The following is a 26,239-nucleotide window of genomic DNA, read 5'->3' as shown; positions in this document are numbered from 1 at the left end:
CCATGCACCCTTACCCATTCCCTCTCTCTCTATGCTCACATTCACAGAACTATTCCACCATGCAGCCCTCACACTCCCTCTCACTCTGATGCTTTGAACACAACTGACAACCTCACTCCATCTTTGTCTCCTTCTAAGTATCTATGCTATGCAATCTCTACACTCACTCCTTCATTCTCACTCAACCTCCACTTGTCTCCCTCATTGCAGGAACAGAGAGCTCACAACAGGAGAGAGCGAGCCAGGACAGGAGGAGGGCTGCCCTCATTAGCCCAGCTCAAACCCTGGGAGGAAGGCATCCTGGAGATTGCCGGGGCTGACCGAGATGTGGACGTTGGGGAAGGACAGGCAGGAGCATCCCTGCAAGCTGGTGACAGAATAGTTTTCCATCTCTCTCATTGGCATTGCATGAGTCACTGATAATGATTCTGAAGCTACATCATATGGACTTATGATCATCTGCAAAATGCAATGTGCATGTAACCTTGGCATCACATCTCTAACTTTTTCCTTGACTCCCCCACAGGACCATCGAGAGCCCCCGTCCCCAGTGTGCAGGAGGAAGAGCCTGAGCAGCCAGACTCCTCAGAGGAATCTGCAACCTCTGAGGGCGCAGCGTCAGCAGAAATAAGCACACCCAGCACCAGCGCAGACACTCACACCTCAGTGGGACCTTCGGGACATAGAGTAGAGTTGTCACCTGGTGTATCACAGCTCACAAGTGAGCATCAGCAGATTGTGGAGACAGGGACAGCAGTGGAGAGTCCTCGTCGGAGGGCGCAGGACTCTGCCAGCTCGGCTCAGCAGCATGTCAACCCTCTGCCTCTGGGTCCATCCGTAAGATCAGAGGTGATGGAACTCCATGCACAGATGCAGGAGTCTCTGGCAGGTTTTGTCTCCAGGGTCGCTGCGAGTGTGGAGCGAATGGAGGAGTCCATAGTGAACATGAGCAGAGCCTTTGTGGAGTCATTGGCGCATGAACGCATCAACACGGACAGGATGGCTACCTACGTGGAAATGATTGCTGCCTCCGTGGTAAGGCTGGCTACGGTAGAGGAGAGGAGGGCTACGGCCATGGAGGAGGTTAGTCGCCAGGGTATGGAAAACATGGTGCGTGTTCAGAATAGAATGACATCTCTTGAGGAGCGATGGGCATCTATTGAACAAAGAAACCAGACCTTCATGGAAGTCCTTCTGAGTAGGACTGCCATTGTAGATACGGGCCCCCATGGCCTCCCTGATGTGTAGCAAGCTGCTCTCAAGCCACTTGCAGGCACTGAGGGGGACCTGACCCATGAGAGGGAGGTTGGTGGCAGACCTCAAGGAAGTGGGGGGCTCCTCTCCAAGCGCTCACACTTCCATGCCACTGCAGAGCCCTCGGTCAGAGCCCCGCCGGAGTCCACACCCAACGGAGATAGAGGTCTCTACCCCTGCACAGCCGCAGGAGCAGCAGATTGTTGACGAACCCTCACAGGCTCGCCATCCCAGAGGACGCCCGCCAAAGGTGTCGAGACAGGAGCAGCAGGAAAGTGAGCAAGGGGCCTCCACATCTGCTGAAGCCACGGGGGAACCACTACGTAAGAGCATGCGTAAGAGGAAAATAAAGCACAAATAGTCACGAGGGTAGTCACTTGGGTGAAATGCTATGTATTTTGTAAAAATGTCATCAGTTGTGTGTTTTTCATAAAAATTCTGATGGCAACTTCTGCAGTTGTGGCGTGTGTCATTTCGCGAATGGGGCTGGAGGTCCTCTAATGCCAAGAGGGGAAGGAAAAAAAGGCCTCCCATGCTTCTGGTAGGTGCCTCAGTTGAGGAAGCGCTGAGTGAGGGTGGCGAGAGGGGTCTCGCAGGAGGTCGCACTGGAGAAGTGTGTGAGGCTCAAACTTCCACAGCTGTGGCGATGCCTTCTAAAAGTTCCCCCAGACCTGAGACAACAAAGTCCTGCCACCTGCAAATGATGACTGATCAAATATCCTCTTTAATGTTAGACCTGCAGCTGATAGTCAGCAAGCCAATAGTGTTCATGCCAGGTTTCACAGGCGTGATCTCCACCAGGCGCGTTTTACGTGGGAAAAGGGTTAAACAGGCAAATGGGATTATAAAGGCCAATCAGTGCTGTTTAAGGGCCCTAAAGACCAGTCCCGCCTGTTGCAGGCGGGACTGATTCGGGTCAATCAGACACACCTAGGTTAAAATGGCGTGGAGGCGGGAACCAGGTTTTGCGATTTTAACCCCCCACACGCCTAAAAGCCCGCCTGTCGGCTGCATTAAAATCGAGCCCAAAGCATTCATTAAGAACTCTACCGACATCTCCCGCCTCCACACACAGATTACCCTCATGATCTCTAATAGGCCCTACCCTTTCTTTAGTTATCCTTACTCTTAATATATTTATAAAACATCTTTGAGTTTTCCTTGATTTTACTTGCCAAGAATTTTTCATGCTCTCTCTTTGCTTTCCTAATATCCTTTTTAATTGCACCCCTGCAGTTTCTGTACTCCTCTAAAGATTCTGGAGTATTTAGCCCTCGATATCTGTCATACGCCTCCCTTTTTTACTTTATCCTACCCTGCATGTCTCCAGACATCCAGGGGGCTCTAGATTTGTTAGTCCCAGCTTTTTTCTTTAAGGGCACATATTTGGTCTGAACCCTCCGGATCTCCTCCTTGAATGCCTCCCACTGCTCGGACACTGATTTACCTTCAAGTAGCTGTTTCCAGTCCACTATGGCTAAATCCCCTCTGAGCTTAGCAAAATTTGCTTCTCCCCAATTTAGAATTTTTATTCCTGGTCTATCCTTGTCCTTTTCCATAACTACCTTAAATCTAAATGAATTATGGTCACTAGCACCAAAATGCACCCCCACTGATACGCCTTCTACCTGCCCAGCTTCATTCCCTAAAACTAAGTCCAGAAACGCCCCCTCCCTTGTTGGGCTTGCTACATTCTGGCTAAAAAAGTTCTCCTGGATGCATTTGTCGAATTCCGCACCCTCTATACCCTTCACACTAATTTTATCCCAGTTAATATTGGGGTAGTTGAAAGCCCCTACTATTACTGCCCTATAGTTTTTGCACTTCTCAGAAATTTGTCTGCATATTTGTTCTTCTATCTCCCGCTCACTGTTTGGGGGTCTGTAGTACACTCCCAGCAGTGTGATCGCCCCTTTTTTGTTTTTCAATTCTACCCATATGGCCTCGTTTGATGATCCCTCCAACATATCATCCCTCCCCACAGCTATAATAGTTTCTTTAATCAATACCGCAACCCCCCCTCCCTTTTTACCTCCCTCTCTATCCTGTCTGAAAATCCTGTAACCAGGAATGTTGAACTGCCATACCTGCCCCTCTTTCAGCCACGTCTCTGTAATAGCTATAATATCATAGTCCCAAGTATCTACCTGTGTCCTCAGCTCATCTGCCTTGTTCGCTATACTCCTTGCATTGAAGTATATACCATTTAGTACAGGCAAACCTCCTTGTTGACTACGATCTAGCCCTTGATTCCTCTGTCCTTCCAATTTACTTTCTACGTTTTTGTTTTCCAATTCCAGTTTTTCTTCCCTCCCTACTGACTCTATACTTAGGTTCCCATCCCCCTGCCAAGCTAGTTTAAACCCTCCCCAACAGCACTAGCAAACCCTCCCGTTTGCTCCCATTGAGGTGCAACCCATCTGGCTTGTAGAGGTGACAGAGACAGAGAGAGCAATAGAGAGAGAGACAGAGGCAAAGAGAGAGGTAGACAGATAAAGAAACAGATAGAGGGAGAAAGAGAGAGGGGGAGAGAGATGTAGTATGAGAGAGAAAGACAGAGACAGAGACAATTAGATAAAGATGGAGAGAGACTGAGGGGGAGATAGAGAGAGCATAAGAGAGTGAGAAAGACAGAGAGAAAGAGAGCAAGAGAAAGACGGACAGAGTGAGATAGAGATCAAGACAGAGGAGAAAGAGACAGAGCGAGAGATAGAGAGAAAGAGACAGAGAGAAAGACCAACAGAAGGAGACAGAGTGGGACACAGAGTGAGAGGAACAGATAGATTGAGCGAGACAGAAAGATGAAGAAAGGGACAAAGAAAGACAGAGGAACAGGGAGAGAGGAGAAAGGAGAAAGAATAGAGAGACAAATACATAATACATGCGACAGTGAGGCTGAGAGGGAGATTGAGAGAATGGAGGGTGAGAGCCGGTCAGCCGCTGCGCTGGAAGCAGTCAGACTCCAACCTTTTTCTGGAAGGCGATGTTTTTGAAGGTTTGTTCGTTGAACTTGTAGCCTCTGGTTGTCAGGCTGTGAATGTACTGGGAGGTTGTGCAGTAATCCACCAGTCTGCGGACCGACACACTTGGTGCTTTCTCCTTCAGCTACAATGAGAGAAAGGAACCCAATTAGAATCATCACTGTACAAAGGACTGACCATTGTGAAGGGCGGCCTAGAATTCAGTACACGCCGGCACACAGTGTAAAGTGGATGTAGGGAACGATCTCAACCCAGGAACGGATAGGCCCGAGGCACACCCGATATTGGGCCTCAAGCCTCGTTTACAGGAGGCCGGCGAACTGTAGACATCAGCTGGGCCTCCCAGACAGCTCACTGGCAACCAGCCCAGAGGAGGTCCTGGGAGGGGCGGGTGGAGAAATCCGGATAGAGAGGGAACAATTGGGGAGAGAGGCAATCGGGAGAGAGAGTGAGGGAGATTGAGAGTGAGGAGGGATTGGGAGAGAGGGAAGATTGGGAGAGGGGGGATTGGGAGAGAGGGAGGGATTGGGAGAGAGGGAGGAATTAAGAGAGAGGGAAGGATTGGGAGAGAGGGAGGGATTGGGAGAGAGGGAGGGATTGGGAGAAAGGGGGGATTGGGAGAAAGGGGGGATTGGGAGAAAGGGGGGATTGGGAGAGAGGGGGGATTGGGAGAGAGGGGGGATTGGGAGAGAGGGGGGATTGGGAGAGAGGGAGGGATTGGGAGAGAGGGAGGGATTGGGAGAGAGGGAGGGATTGGGAGAGAGGGAGGGATTGGGAGAGAGGGAGGGATTGGGAGAGGGGGGATTGGGAGAAAGGGGGGATTGGGAGAGAGCGGGGATTGGGAGAAAAGGGGGATTGGGAGAGAGGGGGGATTGGGAGAGGGGGGATTGGGAGAGAGGGGGGATTGGGAGAGAGGGGGGGTTGGGAGAGAGGGATTGGGAGAGAAGGAGGGATTGGGAGAGAGGGAGGGATTGGGAGAGGGAGGGATTGGGAGAGAGGGAGGGATTGGGAGAGAGGGAGGGAGTGGGAAAGAGGGAGGGATTGGGAAAGAGGGAGGGATTGGGAGAGAGGGAGGTATTGGGAGAGAGGAGGGATTGGGAGAGAGGAGGAATTGGGAGAGAGGGGGGATTGGGAGAGAGGGGGATTGGGAGAGAGAGAGGGATTGGGAGAGAGAGGGATTGGGAGAAAGGGGGGATTGGGAGAGGGAGAGGATTGGGAGAGAGGGGGGATTGGGAGAGAGGGGGGATTGGGAGAGAGGGAGGGATTGGGAGAGAGGGGGGATTGGGAGAGAGGGGGGATTGGGAGAGGGGGAGGGATTGGGAGTGGTGGGGATTGGGAGAGAGGGAGGGATTGGGAGAGAGGGAGGGATTGGGAGAGAGGGAGGGATTGGGAGAGAGGAGGGATTGGGAGAGAGGAGGGATTGGGAGAGAGGGGGGATTGGGAGAGAGAGAGGGATTGGGAGAGAGAGAGGGATTGGGAGAGAGGGGGGGATTGGGAGAGAGGGGGGGATTGGGAGAGAGGGGGATTGGGAGAAAGGGGGGATTGGGAGAGAGAGAGGATTGGGAGAGAGGGGGATTGGGAGCGAGGGAGGGATTGGGAGAGAGGGGGGATTGGGGGAGAGGGAGGGATTGGGATTGGGAGAGAGGGAGGGATTGGGAGAGAGGGAGGGATTGGGAGAGAAGGAGGGATTGGGAGAGAGGGGGGATTGGGAGAGAGGGAGGGGTTGGGAGAGATGGGGATTGGGAGAGAGGGAGGGATTGGGAGAGAGGGAGGGATTGGGATAGAGGGAGGGATTGGGACAGAGGGAGGGATTGGGAGAGAGGGAGGGATTGGGAGAGAGGGAGGGATTGGGAGAGAGGGAGGGATTGGGAGAGAGGGAGGGATTGGGACCGAGGGAGGGATTGGGACAGAGGGAGGGATTGGGACAGAGGGAATGATTGGGACAGAGGGAGGGATTGGGAGAGAGGGGAGATTGGGAGAGAGGGGAGATTGGGAGAGAGGGGGGATTGGGAGAGAGGGGGGATTGGGAGAGAGGGGGGATTGGGAGAGAGGGGGGACTGGGAGATAGGGGGGATTGGGAGAGAGGGGGGATTGGGACCGAGGGAGGGATTGGGAGAGAGGGAGGGATTGGGAGAGAGGGTGGGATTGGGAGAGGGGGAATTGGGAGAGAGGGGGAATTGGGAGAGAGGGGGGATTGGGAGAGAGGGGGGATTGGGAGAGAGGGGGGATTGGGAGAGAGGAGGGATTGGGAGAGAGGAAGGATTGGGAGAGAGGGATGGATTGGGAGAGAGGAGGGATTGGGAGAGAGGAGGGATTGGGAGAGAGGAGGGATTGGGAGAGAGGAGGGATTGGGAGAGAGGCGGGATTGGGAGAGAGGAGGGATTGGGAGAGAGGAGGGATTGGGAGAGAGGGATGGATTGGGAGAGAGGGATGGATTGGGAGAGAGGACGGATTGGGGGAGAGGAGGGATTGGGGAGAGGAGGGATTGGGAGAGAGGGGGGATTGGGAGAGAGGGGGGATTGGGAGAGAGGAGGGATTGGGAGAGAGGAGGGATTGGGAGAGGGGGGATTGGGAAAGGGGTGATTGGGAGAGGGGGGAATTGGGAGAGAGGGGGGATTGGGAGAGGGGGGATTGGGAGAGAGGGGGGATTGGGAGAGAGGGGGGATTGGGAGAGAGGGGGGATTGGGAGTCAGAGGGGATTGGGAGTCAGGGGATTGGGAGAGAGGGGGGATTGGGAGAGAGGGGTGGATTGGGAGAGAGGGGGGGATTGGGAGAGGGGGGATTGGGAGAGAGGGGGGATTGGGAGAGTGGGGGGATTGGGAGAGAGGGGTGATTGGGAGAGAGGGGTGATTGGGAGAGAGGGAGGGATTGGGAGAGAGGGGGAATTGGGAGAGAGGGGGGATTGGGAGAGAGGGGGGATTGGGAGAGAGGGGGATTGGGAGAGAGGGGGATTGGGAGAGAGGGGGATTTGGAGAGAGGAGGGATTGGGAGAGAGGAAGGATTGGGAGAGAGGGATGGATTGGGAGAGAGGAGGGATTGGGTGAGAGGAGGGATTGGGAGAGAGGAGGGATTGGGAGAGAGGAGGGATTGGGAGAGGGGAAATTGGGAGAGGGAGGAATGGGAGAGAGGAGGAATTGGGAGAGAGGAGGGATTGGGAGAGAGGAGGGATTGGGAGAGAGGGGTGGATTGGGAGAGAGGAGGGATTGGGGGAGAGGAGGGATTGGGAGAGAGGGGGGATTGGGAGAGAGGGCGGATTGGGAGAGAGAGGGGATTGGGAGAGAGGAGGGATTGGGAGAGAGGGGGGATTGGGAGAGAGGGGGGATTGGGAGAGAGGAGGGATTGGGAGTCAGGGGGGATTGGGAGAGAGGGGGGATTGGGAGAGAGGGGGATTGGGAGAGAGGGGATTGGGAGAGAGGGGGGATTGGGAGAGAGGGGGGATTGGGAGAGAGGGGGGATTGGGAGAGGGGGGGATTGGGAGAGAGGGGGGATTGGGTGAGAGGAGGGATTGGGAGAGAGGAGGGATTGGGAGAGAGGAGGGATTGGGAGAGAGGGGAAATTGGGAGAGGGAGGAATGGGAGAGAGGAGGGATTGGGAGAGAGGGGTGGATTGGGAGAGAGGAGGGATTGGGGGAGAGGAGTGATTGGGAGAGAGGGGGGATTGGGAGAGAGGGGGGATTGGGAGAGAGTGGGGATTGGGAGAGAGGAGGGATTGGGAGAGAGGGGGGATTGGGAGAGGGGGGGATTGGGAGAGAGGGGGGATTGGGAGAGGAGGGATTGGGTGAGAGGAGGGATTGGGAGAGAGGAGGGATTGGGAGAGAGGAGGGATTGGGAGAGAGGGGAAATTGGGAGAGGGAGGAATGGGAGAGAGGAGGGATTGGGAGAGAGGGGTGGATTGGGAGAGAGGAGGGATTGGGGGAGAGGAGTGATTGGGAGAGAGGGGGGATTGGGAGAGAGGGGGGATTGGGAGAGAGTGGGGATTGGGAGAGAGGAGGGATTGGGAGAGAGGGGGGATTGGGAGAGAGGGGAAATTGGGAGAGGGAGGATTGGGAGAGGAGGGATTGGGAGAGATGGGTGGATTGGGAGAGAGAGGGATTGGGGGAGAGGAGTGATTGGGAGAGAGGGGGGATTGGGAGAGAGGGGGGATTGGGAGAGAGGGGGGATTGGGAGTCAGGGGGGATTGGGAGAGAGGGAGGGATTGGGAGAGAGGGGGATTGGGAGAGAGGGGGGATTGGGAGAGAGGGGGGATTGGGAGAGAGGGGGGATTGGGAGAGAGGAGGGATTGGGAGAGAGGGGAGTCGATGGGGGGCTATCTGAAGAGGGGGAGTTTGGTAAGGGGGATGATTGGGAGGGACACAGGGCTGCATGACTGTTCCCTGTTAATGCTGCTGTTATCGACAATTACCTTTTTGAAGTCCATTGCACAGATGGTATCAGCGGCTTCCTGCAGCTCGCTGGCTGATGTAATGCTTATGTCCAAAGTAGTCTGTAGAAAATTAACTGTGTAATAGAATGCTGCAAAGGCCTAGACAGACAGAGAAAGCAACATTATCAGATTAACTGTAACGACCAGCTCAGGTGGTGTTATAAAACCTCAGTTGTAACAGATGGAATTCAGTAAACAGGATTAAACACAGTGCAGAGAATTGTTCTTCAGGAGAGAGTGATGTTTGTGCTGGAGACAGAAATATTTACAGACACGGATGCGAGAGTCACATTAGGCATCGGTTAGATACAGAGTAAATTACCCTCTTCACTGTCCCATCAAACACTCCCAGGGCAGGTACAGCACGGGTTAGATACAGAGTAAAGCTCCCTCTACACTGTCCCATCAAACACTCCCAGGGCAGGCACAGCACGGGTTAGATACAAAGTAAAGCTCCCGCTACACTGTCCCATCAAACACTCCCAGGGCAGGTACAGCATGGGTTAGATACAGGGTAAAGCTCCCTCTACACTGTCCCATCAAACACTCCCAGGGCAGGTACAGCACGGGTTAGATACAGAGTAAAGCTTCCTCTACAATGTCCCTTCAAACACACCAAGGGCAGGTACAGCAGGGGTTAGATACAGAGTAAAGCTCCCTCTACACTGTCCCATCAAACACTCCCAGGGCAGGTACTGCATGGGTTAGGTACAAAGTACAGCTCCCTCTACACTGTCCCATCAAACACTCCCAGGGCAGGCACAGCACGGGTTAGATACAGAGTAAAGCTCCTTCTACACTGTCCCATCAAACACTCCCAGGGCAGGTACAGCACGGGTTAGATACAGAGTAAAGCTCCCTCTACAATGTCCCATTAAACACTCCCAGGGCAGGTGCAGCACGGGTTAGATACAGAGTAAAGCTCGCTCTACACTGTCCCATCAAACACCCCCAGGGCAGGTACAGCACGGGTTAGATACAGAGTAAAGCTCCCTCTACACTGTCCCATCAAATACTCCCAGGGCAGGTACAGCACAGGTTAAATACGGAGTAAAGCTCCCTCTACACTGTCCCATCAAACACTCCCAGGGCAGGTACTGCATGGGTTAGGTACAAAGTAAAGCTCCCTCGACACTATCCCAACAAACACTCCCAGGGCAGGTACAGCACGAGTTAGATGCAGAGTAAAGCTCCCTCTACACTGTCCCATCAAACACTCACAGGGCAGGTACAGCACGGGTTAGATACAGAGTAAAGTTCCCTCTACATTTTCCCCATCAAAGACTCCCAGGGCAGGTACAGCAAGGGATAGTTACTGAGTAAAGCTCCCTCTACACTGTCCCATCAAACAATCCCAGAGTGGATTCAGCATGGGGTAGATACAGAGTAAAGCTCCCTCTACACTGTCCCATCAAAAACTCCCAGGGCGGGAACAGCCCGGGTTAGATACAGAGTAAAGCTCCCACTACACTGTCCATTCAAACACTCGCAGGGCAGGGACCGCACGTGTTAGATACAGAGTAAATCACCCTCTACACTGTTCCATCAAACACTCCCAGGGCAGGTACAGCACGGGTTAGATACAGAGTAAAGCTCCCTCTACACTGTCCATTCAAACACTCCCAGGGCAGGTGCAGCATGGGTTAGATAAAGAGTAAAGCTCCCTCTACACTGTCCCTTCAACCACTCCCAGGGCAGGTAAAGCACGGGTTAGATGCTGAGTAAATCTCCGTCTTCACTGTCCAATCAAACACTCACAGGGCAGGTACAGCACAGTTTAGAGTAAAGCTCCCTCTACACTGTCCAATCAAACACTGCCAGGGCAGGTAAAGCACAGGTTAGATGGAGACTAAATCTCCCCCTTCACTGTCCCATCAAACACTCCCAGGGCAGGTGCAGCATGGGTTGGATACAGAGTAAAGCTCCCTCTACACTGTCCCATCAAACACTCCCAGGGCAGGTCCAGCATGAGATAGATACAGAGTAAATCTCCCCCTTCACTGTCCCATCAAACACTCCCAGGGCAGGTCCAGCATGAGATAGATACAGAGTAAAGCTCCCTCTACAATTTCCCCATCAAAGACTCCCAGGGCAGATACAGCACGGGTTAGGTACAGAGTAAAGCTCCCTCTACACCGTCCCATCAAACACTTCCAGGGCAGGTGCTGTACGGGTTAGATACTGAGTAAAGCTCCCTCTACATTGTCCAATCAAACAGTCCCAGGGCAGGTACAGCACGGGTTAGATACAGAGTAAAGCTCCCTCTACACTGTCCCATCAGAAACTCCCAGGGCAAGTGCAGCACGGGTTTGATACAAAGTAAAGCTCCCTCTACACGGTCCCATCAAACACTCCCAGGACAGGTGCAGCACGGGTTAGATACAGAGTAAAGCTCCCTCTACAGTGTCCCATCAAACACTCCCAGTGCAGGCACAGCATGGGTTAGATAAACAGTAAAGCGTCCTCTACACTGTCGCATCAAACATTCCCAGGGCAGGTACTGCACGGGTTAGATACAGAGTAAATCTCCCACTACACTGTCCCATCAAACACTCGCAGGGCAGGGACCGCACGGGTTAGATACAGAGTAAATCTCCCTCTATACTGTCCCATCAAACACTCCCAGGGCAGGTACAGCACGGGTTAGATACTGAGTAATGCTCCCATCTACACTGTTCCATCAAATACTCCCAGGGCAGGTACAGCATGGGTTAGATACAGAGTAAAGCTCCCTCTACACTGTCCCATCAAACACTTCCAGGGCAGGTGCAGCACGGGTTTAATACAAAGTAAAGCTCCCTCTACACGGTCCCATCAAACACTCCCAGAGCAGGTGCAGCACGTGTTAGATACAGAGTAAAGCTCACTCTGCACTGTCCGATCAAACACTCCCAGGGCAGGTGCAGCATGGGTTAGATACAGAGTAACGCTCCCTCTACACTTTCCCATCAAACACTCCCAGGGCAGGTACAGCACGGGTTAGATACAGAGTAAAGCTCCCTCTACACTGTGCCATCAAACACTCCCAGGGCCGGTGCAGCATCGGTTAGATGCAGAGCAAAGCTCCCTCTACACAGTCCCATCAAACACTCCCAGGGCAGGTACAGCACGGGTTAGATACAAAGTAAATCTCCCTCTTCACTGTCCAATCAAACACTGCCAGTGCAGGTAAAGCACAGGTTAGATGCAGACTAAACCTCCCTCTACACTGTCCCATCAAACACTCCCAGGGCAGGTCCAGCATGGGATAGATACAGAGTAAAGCTCCCTCTACACTTTCCCCATCAAACACTCCCAGGGCAGGTACAGCATGGGTTAGATACAGAGTATAGCGCCATCTACAATGTCCCATCAAACACTCCAAGGGCAGGTACAGCACGGGTTAGATACAGAGTAAAGCTCCCTCTAAACTTTCCCATCAAACACTCCCAGAGCAGGTGCAGCATGGGTTAGATACAGTGTAAAATTCCCTCTACACTGTCCCATCAAACACTCCCAGGGCAGGTGCAGCACGGGTTAGATACAGAGTAAAGTTCCCTCTACATTTTCCCCATCAAAGACTCCCAGGGCAGGTACGGCAAGGGATAGATACTGAGTAAAGCTCCCTCTAAACTCGCATCAAACACTCACAGGGCAGGTACAGCACAGTTTAGATACAGAATAAAGCTCCCTCTACACTGTTGAATGAAGCACTGCCAGGGCAGGCAAAGCACGGATTAGATGCAGAGTAAATCTCCCTTTTCACTGACCAATCAAACACTAACAGGGCAGGTACAGCACAGTTTAGAGTAAAGCTCCCTCTACACTGTCCAGTCAAACATTGCCAGGGCAGGTAAAGCACGGGTTAGATAAAGAGTAAAGCTCCCTCTACACTTTCCCCATCAAAGACTCCCAGGGCAGGTACAGCCCGGGTTAGATACAGAGTAAAGCTCCTTCTACACTGTCCCATCAAACACTCCCAGGGCAGGTACAGCACGGGTTAGATACAGAGTATAGCGCCATCTACAATGTCCCATCAAACACTTCCAGGGCAGGTGCTGCACGGGTTAGATACTGAGTAAAGCTCCCTCTACATTGTCCCATCAAACACTCCCAAGGCAGGTACAGCACGGGTTAGATACAGAGTAAAGCTCCCTCTACACTGTCCCATCAAAAACTCCCGGGGCAGGTGCAGCACGGGTTTGATACAGAGTAAAGCTCCCTCTACATGGTCCCATCAAACACTCACAGGGCAGGTACAGCACGGGTTAGATACACAGTATAGCGTCATCTACACTGACCCATCAAACACTCCCAGGGCAAGTTGAGCATGGGTTAGATAAAGATTAAAGCTCCCTCTACAAAGTCCCATCAAACAATCCCAGGGCAGGTAAAGCTCGGGTTAGATGCAGACTAAATCTCCCTCTTCACTGTCCCATCAAACACTCCCAGGGCAGGTGCAGCACGGGTTGGATACAGAGTAAAGCTCCCTCCACACTGTCCCATCAAACACTTCCAGGGCAGGTACAGCACGGGTTAGATACAGAGTAAAGCTCCCTCTACACTGTCCCATCAAACACTCCCAGGGCAGGTACAGTACGGGTTAGATACAGAGTAAAGCTCCCTCTACACTGTCCCATCAGACATTCCCAGGGCAGGTACAGCACAGGTTAGATACAGAGTAAAGCTCCCTCTACACTGTCCCATCAAACACTCCCAGGACAGGTACAGCACGGGTTAGATACAGAGTAAAGCTCCCTCTACACTGTCCCATCAAACACTCCCAGGGCAGGTACAGCACGGGTTAGATACAGAGTAAAGCTCTCTCTACACTGTCCCATCAAACACTCCCAGGGCAGGTACAGCACGGGTTATATAAAGAGTAAAGCTCTCTCTACACTGTCCCATCAAACACTCCCAGGGTAGCTACAGCATGGGTCAGATACAGAGTAATGCTCCCTCTACACTATCCCATCTTACACTCCTAGGGCAGGTACAGCACAGGTTTGAAACAGAGTAAGGCTCCCTCTGCACTGTCCCATCAAACACTCCAAGTGCAGGTACAGCAGGAATTAGATACAGAGTAATGCTCCTTCTACACTGTCCCATTAGAATGTCTCCGGTCAGGTACAGCACGGGTTAGATACAGAGTAAAGCTCCCTCTACACTCTCCCATCAAACACTCCCAGGGCAGGTACAGCACGGGGTTAGATACAGAGTAAAGCTCCCTCTACACTGTCCCGTCAAACACTCCCAAGGCAGGAACAGCATGGGTTAGATAAAGAGTAAAGCTCCCTCTACACTGTCCCATCAAACACTCCCAGGACAGGTACAGCACGGGTTAGATACAGAGTAAAGCTCCCTCTACACTGTCCCATCAAACACTCCCAGGGCAGGTACAGCACGGGTTAGATACAGAGTAAAGCTCCCTCTACACTGTCCCATCAAACACTCCCAGGGCAGGTACAGCATGGGTTAGATACAGAGTAAAGCTCCCTCTACACTGTCCCCATCAAACACTCCCAGGGTAGCTACAGCACGGCTCAGATACAGAGTAAAGTTCCCTGTACACTGTCCCATCAAACACTCCCGGGGCAGGTACAGCACGGGTTAGATAAAGAGTAAAGCTCCCTCTACACTGTCCCATCAAACACTCCCAGCGCAGGTACAGCACGGGTTAGATAAGGAGTATCGCTCCCTCCACACTGTCTCATCAAAGACTCCCAGGGCCGGTACAGCATGGGTTAAATACAGAGTAAAGCTCCCACTACATTGTCCCATCAGACACCCCCGGGGCAGGTGCAGCATGGGTTAGATAAAGACTAAAGCTCCCTCTACACTGTCCCATCAAACACTCCCAGGGCAGGTACAGCACGGGTTAGATACAGAGTAAAGCTCCCTCTACACTGTCCCATCAAACACTCCCAGGGCAGGTACAGCGTGGGTTAGATACAGAGTAAAGCTCCCTCTACACTGTCCCATCAAACAATCCCAGGGCAGGTACAGCACGGGTTAGATACAGAGTAAAGCTCCCTCTACACTGTCCCATCAAACACTCCCAGGGCAGGTACAGCACGGGCTAGATATAGAGTAAAGCTCCCTCTACACTGTCCCATCAAACACTCCCAGGGCAGGTACAGCACGGGTTAGATACAGAGTAAAGCTCCCTCTACACTGTCCCATCAAACAATCCCAGGGCAGGTACAGCACGGGTTAGATACAGAGTAAAGCTCCCTCCACAGTGTCCCATCAAACACTGGCAGGGTAGGTACAGCACGGTTTAGATACAGAATAAAGCTCCATCTACACTGTCCCAAAACACACTTCCAGGGCAGGTACAGCACGGGTTAGATACAGAGTAAAGCTCCCTCTAGACTGTCCCATTAATCACTCCCAGGGCAGGAACAGCACAGGATAGATACAGAGTAAAGCTCCCTCTACACTGTCCCATCAAACTCTCCTAGGGTGGGTACAGCACGTGTTAGATACAGAGTAAAGCTCCCTCTACACTGTCCCATCATACACTCCTAGGGCAGGTACAGCACAGGTTAGAAACAGAGTAAGGCTCCCTCTGCACTGTCCCATCAAACACTCCTAGTGCAGGTACAGCAGGAATTAGATACAGAGTAATGCTCCTTCTACACTGTCCCATCAGAAAGTCCCCGGTCAGGTACACCACGGGTTAGATATAGATTAAAGCTCCCTCTACACTGTCCCATCAAAAACTCCTATGGCAGGTACAGCACGGGTTAGATACAGAGTAAAGCTCCCTCTACACTGTCCCATCAAACACTCCCAGTGCAGGTCCAGCACAGGTTAGATACAGAGTAAAGCTCCCTCTACACTGTCCCATCAAACACTCCCAGGGCAGGTACAGCACGGGTTCGATACAGAGTAAAGCTCCCTCTACACTGTCCCATCAAACACTCCCAGGGCAGGTACAGCACGGGTTAGATACAGAGTAAAGCTCCCTCTACACTGTCCCATCAAACACTCCCAGGTCAGGTGCAGCACGGGTTAGATACAGAGTAAAGCTCCCTCTACACTGTCCCATCAAACACTCCCAGGCCAGGTACAGCACAGGTTAAATACAGTGTCAAGCTCCCTCTACACTGTCCCATCAAACACTCCCAGGTCAGGTTCAGCACAGATTAAATACAGTGTAAAGCTCCCTCTACACTGTCGCACAATACATATCACACCCTCCTCTAGAAAACTGTAAAAACAGCTGCCATTTTGATCCATAGTATCTGAAGTAAAAGAGCAGTTTTGACTGATCAACAATCTGCGAAATGTCTCTGAGTAGAGACACGGCAGGGATTTCGAAGATGGTAGGAATACTGGAGACAGGATTTGCGGTAGCATTGGGAGCTCTGGTTCGACATATTCCTGGAGATATCATCATATGTCCTTCCTGATGTGCCTCAATGAATCCGAGACTCGACGTTAACGGAGCAAGGCAAGGCTTTTATTAACTCAGAAAGTAATACACATTGGAGAAGTGTCTCTCATCCAGAGATCTGCTGTACTGCTGTGAGACACGCTGGGGCTTGCTTAAGTAGGGGCCAGGTATGGGCGGAGCCCTACACACAATACAATACAGGTAAGGAAATGAAACTGAAACTAAACTAAACACAGGGAATACAGTGCCTGATGAATGGCATATTTCATCACACTTCCCGCCTTTAAGCACACTGCCCCAAAGCACTTTACAACCAATGAAATACTTTTGAAGTGTAGTCACTGTTGTAGTCGAGGAAACACTTTGATTACTAATCTCCCATTAACACTTTCATTACTAATCTCACATTAACACTTTTATTACCAATCTCCCATTAACACTTTCATTACCAATCTCCCATTAACACTTTCATTACTAATCTCCCATTAACACTTTCATTACCAATCTCCCATTAACACTTTCATTACTAATCTCACATTAACACTTTCATTACTAATTTACGCACAGCAAGCTGCCACAAACAGCAATGTGATAATGACCTGATAATCTGTTTTAGTGATGTTGATTGAGGAATAAATATTGGCCGGGACACCGGGGAGAACTCCCCTGCTCTTCTTCAAAATAGCGCCAAGGGATTTTTACGTCTGTCTGAGAGTCTGAGAAACCTCGGTTTAACATCTCATCTGAAAGACTAATAAATGAAAATGTTCAAATAAAATGAAAAAAAGAACATTTTAGTTACCGCCCCAGTGATTGTTCTCCAGGGTTGTTGGAAGCAGTGTCCAAGAGATTAACCTTCAATTCCTGGAGACTCCAGGAGAATCCTGGAGGGTTGGCTACCTTGGATGAAGGATGGTTTGCAGGCAGGTTGTGAAGGGAACAGGGAAGCCAGGAAGGAAGTGGGTACAGGAGGGATACCCAGAGGGACTGAACGGTCAGCATTCCAGGGTGGAGTGGGAACGGGGAAGGAGTCATCCAGATGTGGGAGGAGCAGAGCCTTTGCCCAGGCTGGTGAAGAACCCTGCAATACCCTGGGTGACATCATGAGTTGGGGAATAAATGAGCATCTGACTGGAGTGGCACGGAAAATGGATGGCTATCCGAGTTAAACCCGATCAACCTACCAGAAAGTCCCCAGTAACCCTGGGCTGATAGACATCATTGAAGGCACAGCTGCTGTAGTTGCAGGTGGCAAAATCAAAGATGAGGTCAATGAGCTGACGGCACTTCGTCGGTTCCGAAGAGCCACTGAAGGTTACGAGTTTTACGCTGGTGTAATTTATGGGCCTCTCACTTGCGGTGCACGAGCTGTCGTATATAAAGCTCTGCGCGTAGGAGATGTTGTAGCCCTCTGGCATGCACGGGTTGAGAACACTGCTGCTGTAACCCTGGGTCTGTGGGAGGAACAGAACCGACAGGTAGTTAGACTTCCGACTGCAATATCAAATCCCCAACCCCACCTACCCACCCTCCCCCCAACCCCACCGACCCACCCTCTCCCCATATCCCCAACCCCACCTACCCACCCTCTCCCCATATCCCCAACCCCACCTACCCACCCTCTCCCCAACCCCACCGACCCACCCTCTCCCCATATCCCCAAACCCACCTACCCACCCTCTCCCCAACCCCACCTACCCACCCTCTCCCCAACCCCATCGACCCACCCTCTCCCCATATCCCCAACCCCACCTACCCACCCTCTCCCCAACCCCACCTACCCACCCTCTCCCCAACCCCACCGACCCACCCTCTCCCCATATCCCCAAACCCACCTACCCACCCTCTCCCCATATCCCCAACCCCACCTACCCACCCTCTCCCCATATCCCCAACCCCACCTACCCACCCTCTCCCCAACCCCACCTACCCACCTACCCACCCTCTCCCCAACCCCACCGACCCACCCTCTCCCCATATCCCCAACCCCACCGACCCACCCTCTCCCCATATCCCCAACCCCACCTACCCACCCTCTCCCCAACCCCACCTACCCACCTACCCACCCTCTCCCCAACCCCACCGACCCACCCTCTCCCCATATCCCCAAACCCACCTACCCACCCTCTCCCCATATCCCGAAACCCACCTACCCACCCTCTCCCCATATCCCCAACCCCACCTACCCACCCTCTCCCCATATCCCCAACCCCACCTACCCACCCTCTCCCCATCGCCCCAACCCCACCTACCCACCCTCTCCCCATATTCCCAACCCCACCTACCCACCCTCTCCCCATCTCCCCAACCCCACCTACCCACCCTCTCCCCATCGCCCCAACCCCACCTACCCACCCTCTCCCCATCGCCCCAACCCCACCTACCCACCCTCTCCCCATCTCCCCAACCCCACCTACCCACCCTCCCCCCGTATCCCCAACCCCACCTACCCACCCTCTCCCCATCTCCCCAAGCCCACCTTCCCACCCTCTTCCCATTGCCCCAACCCCACCTACCCACCCTCTCCCTATATCCCCAACCCCACCTACCCACCCTCTCCCCATCTCCCCAACCCCACCTACCCACCCTCTCCCCATATCCCCAACCCCACCGACCCACCCACTGCCCATATCCCCAACCCCACCTACCCACCCTCTCCCCAACCCCACCTACCCACCCTCTCCCCAACCCCACCTACCCACCCTCTCCCCAACCCCACCGACCCACCCTCTCAGCATCTCTGTCAACCCCACTGAACAAATTACATGAAATCCATCAACTGAGAGTACAGCCTCTTACACTCATCATTTTCGAGAAGACTTTCTTCATAACCTGGTCTCTCCCATAACAGAGGTAGCTGTGTGTGTACACTTTATAGTCATAGCCGTAGAGGTGTAGTAAGACTTCACTTTCAGGGTCTTCTATCTTCTCACTGGGCATGAAGGAGATCTGTGTGGAAGCCCCTCCAAAGTCCATTGCCCCCATGGTACTTTTTGCTGGCTTAATCCATCTTCCAATCCAGCCATACTGCAAAGGAAGAGAACATTATTCACAAGGTGTTTGTACCACTCAATCCGAGGCAGTGGCCAAGTGCCCCTCCCCTCCCCTCCCCCCTCTGAGGAATGTCCCTCCGAACCACGAGAGGAGAGCCAGATTTCCCGAGGGTGAGCTCCAGCTTTGGCCTTGCTTTCTCTCTGATCTGTGCAGTTCTGAGGCCGAGTGTTTACCTCCTGCTCGCTCCCCACTGACTAAACAAAACAGCTCAGTGTTGGCAGCAGCCCTGCTGTGTGGGAGAGGCTGCTTTGTTTAACCTCAGGTTCTGAGTATTTAAAAGCTTTTGAAATGGCGTGCCAGCTTCCCGTCATCGATAATCTGCAAATAGATTACTCGGCTTCTGACGTTCAGTGAGTGAGTGAGTAATCCGCGTGAGACCAGTAGGGTCCCGCTTGGATTCCTGGTCTGTGATTGGTTGGCTCATCTCAGTCGGGTTAACAGTTCAGGTGCCACAATTGGCCTCAGTACCCTTGGCTTCGGGACAGGGGGAACGCAGGGTTCCTGCTCCTGATCACTATCCCGTGACTCCTGCGTGACTGGCCTCGGCTCAGTGGTAGCGCTTAATCTGGCTGCCAGCGTTTGCAACCCTCCAGGATTCTCCCGGAGTCCTCAGGAAATTACAACAACAACAGCTGATTTCTATAGCGCCTTTAACGTTGCAAAACATCCCGCAGTGCTTCACAGGAGCGATTATCAAACAGAATCTGACACCGAGCCGCACAAGGAGGTATTAGGGCAGGTGATCAACAGCTTGGTCAACGAGGGAGGTTTTAAGGTGCGTCTTAAAGGAGGAGAGAGAGGTGGAGAGGTTTAGGGAGAGAGTTCCAGAGCTCAGGGCCCAGGCAGCTGAAGGCACGGCCATGGAAATCGGGGATGCGCAAGAGGCCAAAATTGGGGGAGCGCAGAGATCTGGGAGGATTGTAGGGCTGGAGGTTACAGAGATAGGGAGGGGCGAGGCCATAGAAGGATTTAAAGACAAGGGTGAGAATTTTAAAATCGAGGCATTGCTTAACCGGAAGCCAATGTAGGTCAGTGAGCACAGGGGTGATGGGTGAATGAGACTTGGTGTGGGTGAGGGCTGGGGGTGGGGTTTGTGGTGGGTGAGGGCTGGGGGTGGGGATTGGGGGGGTGGGGGCTGGGGGTGGGGATTGGGGTGATGGAGGACTGGGGGTGGGGATTTGGGGTGATGGAGGTCTGGGGGTGGGGTTTGTGGTGGGTGAGGGTTGGGGGTGGGGATTGGGGTGGGTGAGGGCTGGGGGTGGGGTTTGTGGTGGGTGAGGGCTGGGGGTGGGGATTGGGGGGGTGGGGGCTGGGGGTGGGGATTGGGGTGATGGAGGACTGGGGGTGGGGATTTGGGGTGATGGAGGTCTGGGGGTGGGGGTTGGGGTGGGTGAGGGCTGGGGGTGAGGATTGGGGTGGTGGGGGCTGGGGGTGGGGATTGGGGGGGTGGGGGCTGGGGGTGGGGATTGGGGGGGTGGGGGCTGGGGGTGGAGATTGGGGTGATGGAGGACTGGGGGTGGGGATTGGGGTGATGGAGGACTGGGGGTGGGGGTTGTGGGTGGGTGAGGGCTGGGGGTGGGGGTTGGGGTGGGTGAGGGCTGGGGGTGGGGATTGGGGTGGGTGAGGGCTGGGGGTGGGGGTTGGGGTGGGTGAGGGCTGGGGGTGGGGGTTGGGGTGGGTGAGGGCTGGGGGTGGGGGTTGGGGTGGGTGAGGGCTGGGGGTGGGGGTTGTGGGTGGGTGAGGGCTGGGGGTGGGGGTTGGGGTGGGTGAGGGCTGGGGGTGGGGATTGGGGTGGGTGAGGGCTGGGGGTCGGGGTTGGGGTGGGTGAGGGCTGGGGGTGGGGGTTGTGGGTGGGTGAGGGCTGGGGGTGGGGGTTGGGGTGGGTGAGGGGTGGGGGTTGTGGGTGGGTGAGGGCTGGGGGTGGGGGTTGGGGTGGGTGAGGGCTGGGGGTGGGGGTTGGGGTGGGTGAGGTCTGGGGGTGGGGATTGGGGTGGGTGAGGGCTGGGGGTGGGGGTTGGGGTGGGTGAGGGCTGGGGGTGGGGGTTGGGGTGGGTGAGGGCTGGGGATGGGGATTGGGGTGGGTGAGGGCTGGGGTGGGGTTTGGGGTGGTGGAGGGCTGGGGTGGGGATTGGGGTGGGTGAAGGCTGGGGGTGGGGATTGGGGTGGGTGAGGGCTGGGGGTGGGGGTTGGGGTGGTGGAGGGCTGGGGGTGGGTGAGGGCTGGGGTGGGTGTTGGGGTGGGTGGGGGCTGGGGTGGGGGTTGGGCTGGGGGCTGGGGGTGGGGATTTGGGGTGATGGAGGGCTGGGGGTGGGGTTTGGGTGGGTGAGGGCTGGGGGTGGGGATTGGGGTGGGTGAGGGCTGGGGGTGGGGATTGGGGTGATGGAGGACTGGGGGTGGGGATTGTGGGTGGGTGAGGGCTGGGGGTGGGGATTGGGGTGGTTGAGGGCTGGGGGTGGGGGTTGGGGTGGGTGAGGGCTGTGGGTGGGGATTGGGGTGGGTGAGGGCTGGAGGTGGGGGTTGGGGTGGTGGAGGGCTGGGGGTGGGGATTGGGGTGGGTGAAGGCTGGGGGTGGGGATTGGGGTGGGTGAGGGCTGGGGGTGGGGGTTGGGGTGGGTGAGGGCTGGGGGTGGGGATTGGGGTGGGTGAGGGCTGGGGTGGGGGTTGGGGTGGGTGAGGGCTGGGGGTGGGGGATGGGGTGGTGGAGGGCTGGGGGTGGGGATTGGGGTGGGTGAAGGCTGAGGGTGGGGATTGGGGTGGGTGAGGGCTGGGGGTGGGGGTTGGGGTGGTGGAGGGCTGGGGGTGGGTGAGGGCTGGGGTGGGTGTTGGGGTGGGTGGGGGCTGGGGTGGGGGTTGGGCTGGGGGCTGGGGGTGGGGATTTGGGGTGATGGAGGGCTGGGGGTGGGGATTGGGGTGGGTGAGGCTGGGGGTGGGGATTGGGGTGGGTGAGGGCTGGGGGTGGGGATTGGGGTGATGGAGGACTGGGGGTGGGGATTGTGGGTGGGTGAGGGCTGGGGGTGGGGATTGGGGTGGGTGAGGGCTGGGGGTGGGGATTGGGGGGGTTGGGGCTGGGGGTGGGGATTGGGGTGATGGAGGACTGGGGGTGGGGTTTGTGGTGGGTGAGGGTTGGGGGTGGGGATTGGGGTGGGTGAGGGCTGGGGGTGGGGTTTGGGGTGATGGAGGACTGGGGGTGGGGATTTGGGGTGATGGAGGTCTGGGGGTGGGGTTTGTGGTGGGTGAGGGCTGGGGGTGGGGATTGGGGTGGGTGAGGGCTGGGGGTGGGGTTTGTGGTGGGTGAGGGCTGGGGGTGGGGATTGGGGGGGTGGGGGCTGGGGGTGGGGATTGGGGTGATGGAGGACTGGGGGTGGGGATTTGGGGTGATGGAGGTCTGGGGGTGGGGGTTGGGGTGGGTGAGGGCTGGGGGTGAGGATTGGGGTGGTGGGGGCTGGGGGTGGGGATTGGGGGGGTGGGGGCTGGGGGTGGGGATTGGGGGCGTGGGGGCTGGGGGTGGAGATTGGGGTGATGGAGGACTGGGGGTGGGGATTGGGGTGATGGAGGACTGGGGGTGGGGGTTGTGGGTGGGTGAGGGCTGGGGGTGGGGGTTGGGGTGGGTGAGGGCTGGGGGTGGGGATTGGGGTGGGTGAGGGCTGGGAGTCGGGGTTGGGGTGGGTGAGGGCTGGGGGTGGGGGTTGGTGTGGGTGAGGGCTGGGGGTGGGGGTTGGGGTGGGTGAGGGCTGGGGGTGGGGGTTGTGGGTGGGTGAGGGCTGGGGGTGGGGGTTGGGGTGGGTGAGGGCTGGGGGTGGGGATTGGGGTGGGTGAGGGCTGGGGGTGGGGGTTGGGGTGGGTGAGGGCTGGGGGTGGGGATTGGGGTGGGTGAGGGCTGGGGGTGGGGGTTGGTGTGGGTGAGGGCTGGGGGTGGGGATTGGGGTGGGTGAGGGCTGGGGGTGGGGATTGGGGTGGGTGAGGGCTGGGGGTGGGGATTGGGGTGGGTGAGGGCTGGGGGTGGGGATTGGGGTGGGTGAGGGCTGGGGGTCGGGGTTGGGGTGGGTGAGGGCTGGGGGTGGGGGTTGTGGGTGGGTGAGGGCTGGGGGTGGGGGTTGGGGTGGGTGAGGGCTGGGGGTGGGGGTTGTGGGTGGGTGAGGGCTGGGGGTGGGGGTTGGGGTGGGTGAGGGCTGGGGGTGGGGGTTGGGGTGGGTGAGGGCTGGGGGTGGGGATTGGGGTGGGTGAGGGCTGGGGGTGGGGGTTGGGGTGGGTGAGGGCTGGGGGTGGGGGTTGGGGTGGGTGAGGGCTGGGGATGGGGATTGGGGTGGGTGAGGGCTGGGGTGGGGGTTGGGGTGGTGGAGGGCTGGGGTGGGGATTGGGGTGGGTGAAGGCTGGGGGTGGGGATTGGGGTGGGTGAGGGCTGGGGGTGGGGGTTGGGGTGGTGGAGGGCTGGGGGTGGGTGAGGGCTGGGGTGGGTGTTGGGGTGGGTGGGGGCTGGGGTGGGGGTTGGGCTGGGGGCTGGGGGTGGGGATTTGGGGTGATGGAGGGCTGGGGTGGGGATTGGGTGGGTGAGGGCTGGGGGTGGGGATTGGGGTGGGTGAGGGCTGGGGGTGGGGATTGGGGTGATGGAGGACTGGGGGTGGGGATTGTGGGTGGGTGAGGGCTGGGGGTGGGGATTGGGGTGGTTGAGGGCTGGGGGTGGGGGTTGGGGTGGGTGAGGGCTGTGGGTGGGGATTGGGGTGGGTGAGGGCTGGGGGTGGGGGTTGGGGTGGTGGAGGGCTGGGGGTGGGGATTGGGGTGGGTGAAGGCTGGGGGTGGGGATTGGGGTGGGTGAGGGCTGGGGGTGGGGGTTGGGGTGGGTGAAGGCTGGGGTGGGGGTTGGGGTGGGTGAGGGCTGGGGTGGGGGTTGGGGTGGGTGAGGGCTGGGGGTGGGGGTTGGGGTGGTGGAGGGCTGGGGGTGGGGATTGGGGTGGGTGAAGGCTGAGGGTGGGGATTGGGGTGGGTGAGGGCTGGGGGTGGGGGTTGGGGTGGTGGAGGGCTGGGGGTGGGTGAGGGCTGGGGTGGGTGTTGGGGTGGGTGGGGGCTGGGGTGGGGGTTGGGCTGGGGGCTGGGGGTGGGGATTTGGGGTGATGGAGGGCTGGGGGTGGGGATTGGGGTGGGTGAGGCTGGGGGTGGGGATTGGGGTGGGTGAGGGCTGGGGGTGGGGATTGGGGTGATGGAGGACTGGGGGTGGGGATTGTGGGTGGGTGAGGGCTGGGGGTGGGGATTGGGGTGGGTGAGGGCTGGGGGTGGGGGTTGGGGTGGTGGAGGGCTGGGGGGTGGGGATTGGGGGGGTGGGGGCTGGGGTGGGGATTGGGCGGTGGAGGGTTGGGGGTGGGGATTTGGGGTGGGTGGAGGCTGCGGGGGTTGGTGTGGGGGAAGGAGTTAACAGCAGAAACGGGTCCCAGATTCTCAGACACGGCCCTTGAGGTTCTTGAGGTGAAAATCAAGGTCCGGGGATTACGCTGGCTGGGCTCTGAGGTCCCCCCGATCAGACAACGGGGGTCCCCCCGATCAGACAATGGGGGTCCCCCCGATCAGACAATGGGGGTCCCCCCGATCAGACAATGGGGGTCCTCCCGATCAGACAATGGGGGTCCCCCCGATCAGACAATGGGGGTCCCCCCGATCAGACAATGCGGCTCCTCCCGATCAGACAATGGGGGTCCCCCCGATCAGACAATGGGGGTCCCCCCGATCAGACAATGGGGGTCCCCTGATCAGACAATGGGGGTCCCCCCCGATCAGACAATGGGGGTCCCCCCGATCAGACAATGGGGGTCCCCTGATCAGACAATGGGGGTCCCCCGATCAGACAATGGGGGTCCTCCCGATCAGACAATGGGGGTCCCCTGATCAGACAATGGGGGTCCCCTGATCAGACAATGGGGGTCCCCCCAGTCAGACAATGGGGGTCCTCCCGATCAGACAATGGGGGTCCCCCCGATCAGGCAATGGGGGTCCCCCCCGATCAGACAATGGGGGTCCTCCCCCCCGATCAGACAATGGGGGGTCCCCCCGATCAGACAATGGGGGTCCTCCCCCCCCGATCAGACAATGGGGGTCCTCCCCCCCCGATCAGACAATGGGGGTCCTCCCCCCCGATCAGACAATGGGGGTCCCCCCGATCAGACAATGGGGGTCCCCCCAGTCAGACAATGGGGGTCCCCCCAGTCAGACAATGGGGGTCCCCCCGATCAGACAATGGGGGTCCCCCCGATCAGACAATGGGGGTCCACCCGATCAGACAATGGTGGTCCTCCCGATCAGACAATGGGGTCCCCCCCATCAGACAATGGGGGTCCTGCCCCCCTGATCAGACAATGGGGGTCCCCCCGATCTGACAATGGGGGTCACCCCGATCAGACAATGGGGGTCCCCCCGATCAGACAATGGGGGTCCTCCTGATCAGACAAACCATGGGGTTCCGCCCCCCCCACCCCCCCCGTATATCAGACTGTGGGGTCCACACACATTCAGCCATTCCCCAGCCAGGACCAGCGCCTTTGTGCCAGGTGCTTGGAATTGTCCAGACCTCTCGCTCTCTCTGGCCCAGTCACACTCCGTGTCCAGACCTCTCGCTCTCTCTGGCCCAGTCACACTCCGTGTCCAGACCTCTCGCTCTCTCTGGCCCAGTCACACTCCGTGTCCAGACCTCTCGCTCTCTCTGGCCCAGTCACACTCCGTGTCCAGACCTCTCGCTCTCTCTGGCCCAGTCACACTCTGTGTCCAGACCTCTCGCTCTCTCTGGCCCAGTCACACTCCGTGTCCAGACCTCTCGCTCTCTCTGGCCCAGTCACACTCTGTGTCCAGACCTCTCGCTCTCTCTGGCCCAGTCACACTCCGTGTCCAGACCTCTCGCTCTCTCTGGCCCAGTCACACTCTGTGTCCAGACCTCTCGCTCTCTCTGGCCCAGTCACACTCTGTGTCCAGACCTCTCGCTCTCTCTGGCCCAGTCACACTCCGTGTCCAGACCTCTCGCTCTCTCTGGCCCAGTCACACTCTGTGTCCAGACCTCTCGCTCTCTCTGGCCCAGTCACACTCCGTGTCCAGACCTCTCGCTCTCTCTGGCCCAGTCACACTCCGTGTCCAGACCTCTCGCTCTCTCTGGCCCAGTCACACTCTGTGT

The 26,239-nt window shown here is 56.5% G+C and overlaps 1 protein-coding gene across 1 annotated transcript in view; it reads right to left on the bottom strand.

The window, feature by feature from the left end:
- Positions 1–26,239, bottom strand: part of LOC147101942 (ectonucleoside triphosphate diphosphohydrolase 2-like) — a 98,902-nt gene that overhangs the window by 5,419 nt on the left and 67,244 nt on the right. Inside the window, exons 5-8 of the mRNA XM_085965961.1 lie at positions 18,838–19,065; positions 17,223–17,492; positions 8,637–8,756; positions 4,222–4,359 (exon numbers count right to left, since the gene is read on the bottom strand). Of these exons, the coding sequence (XP_085822087.1) occupies positions 4,222–4,359; positions 8,637–8,756; positions 17,223–17,492; positions 18,838–19,065 (756 nt within the window). The remainder of the gene's footprint in view (positions 1–4,221; positions 4,360–8,636; positions 8,757–17,222; positions 17,493–18,837; positions 19,066–26,239) is intronic.

This window comes from Somniosus microcephalus, chromosome 23 (assembly GCF_052327205.1).
Source record: "Somniosus microcephalus isolate GS21.2 chromosome 23, FLI_Smic_1.0, whole genome shotgun sequence".
In the NCBI taxonomy this organism is placed as follows: Eukaryota; Metazoa; Chordata; class Chondrichthyes; order Squaliformes; family Somniosidae; genus Somniosus; species Somniosus microcephalus.
Note: the sequence above shows the minus strand (reverse complement) of the source record. Positions and strands in the feature narration are given on the sequence as shown.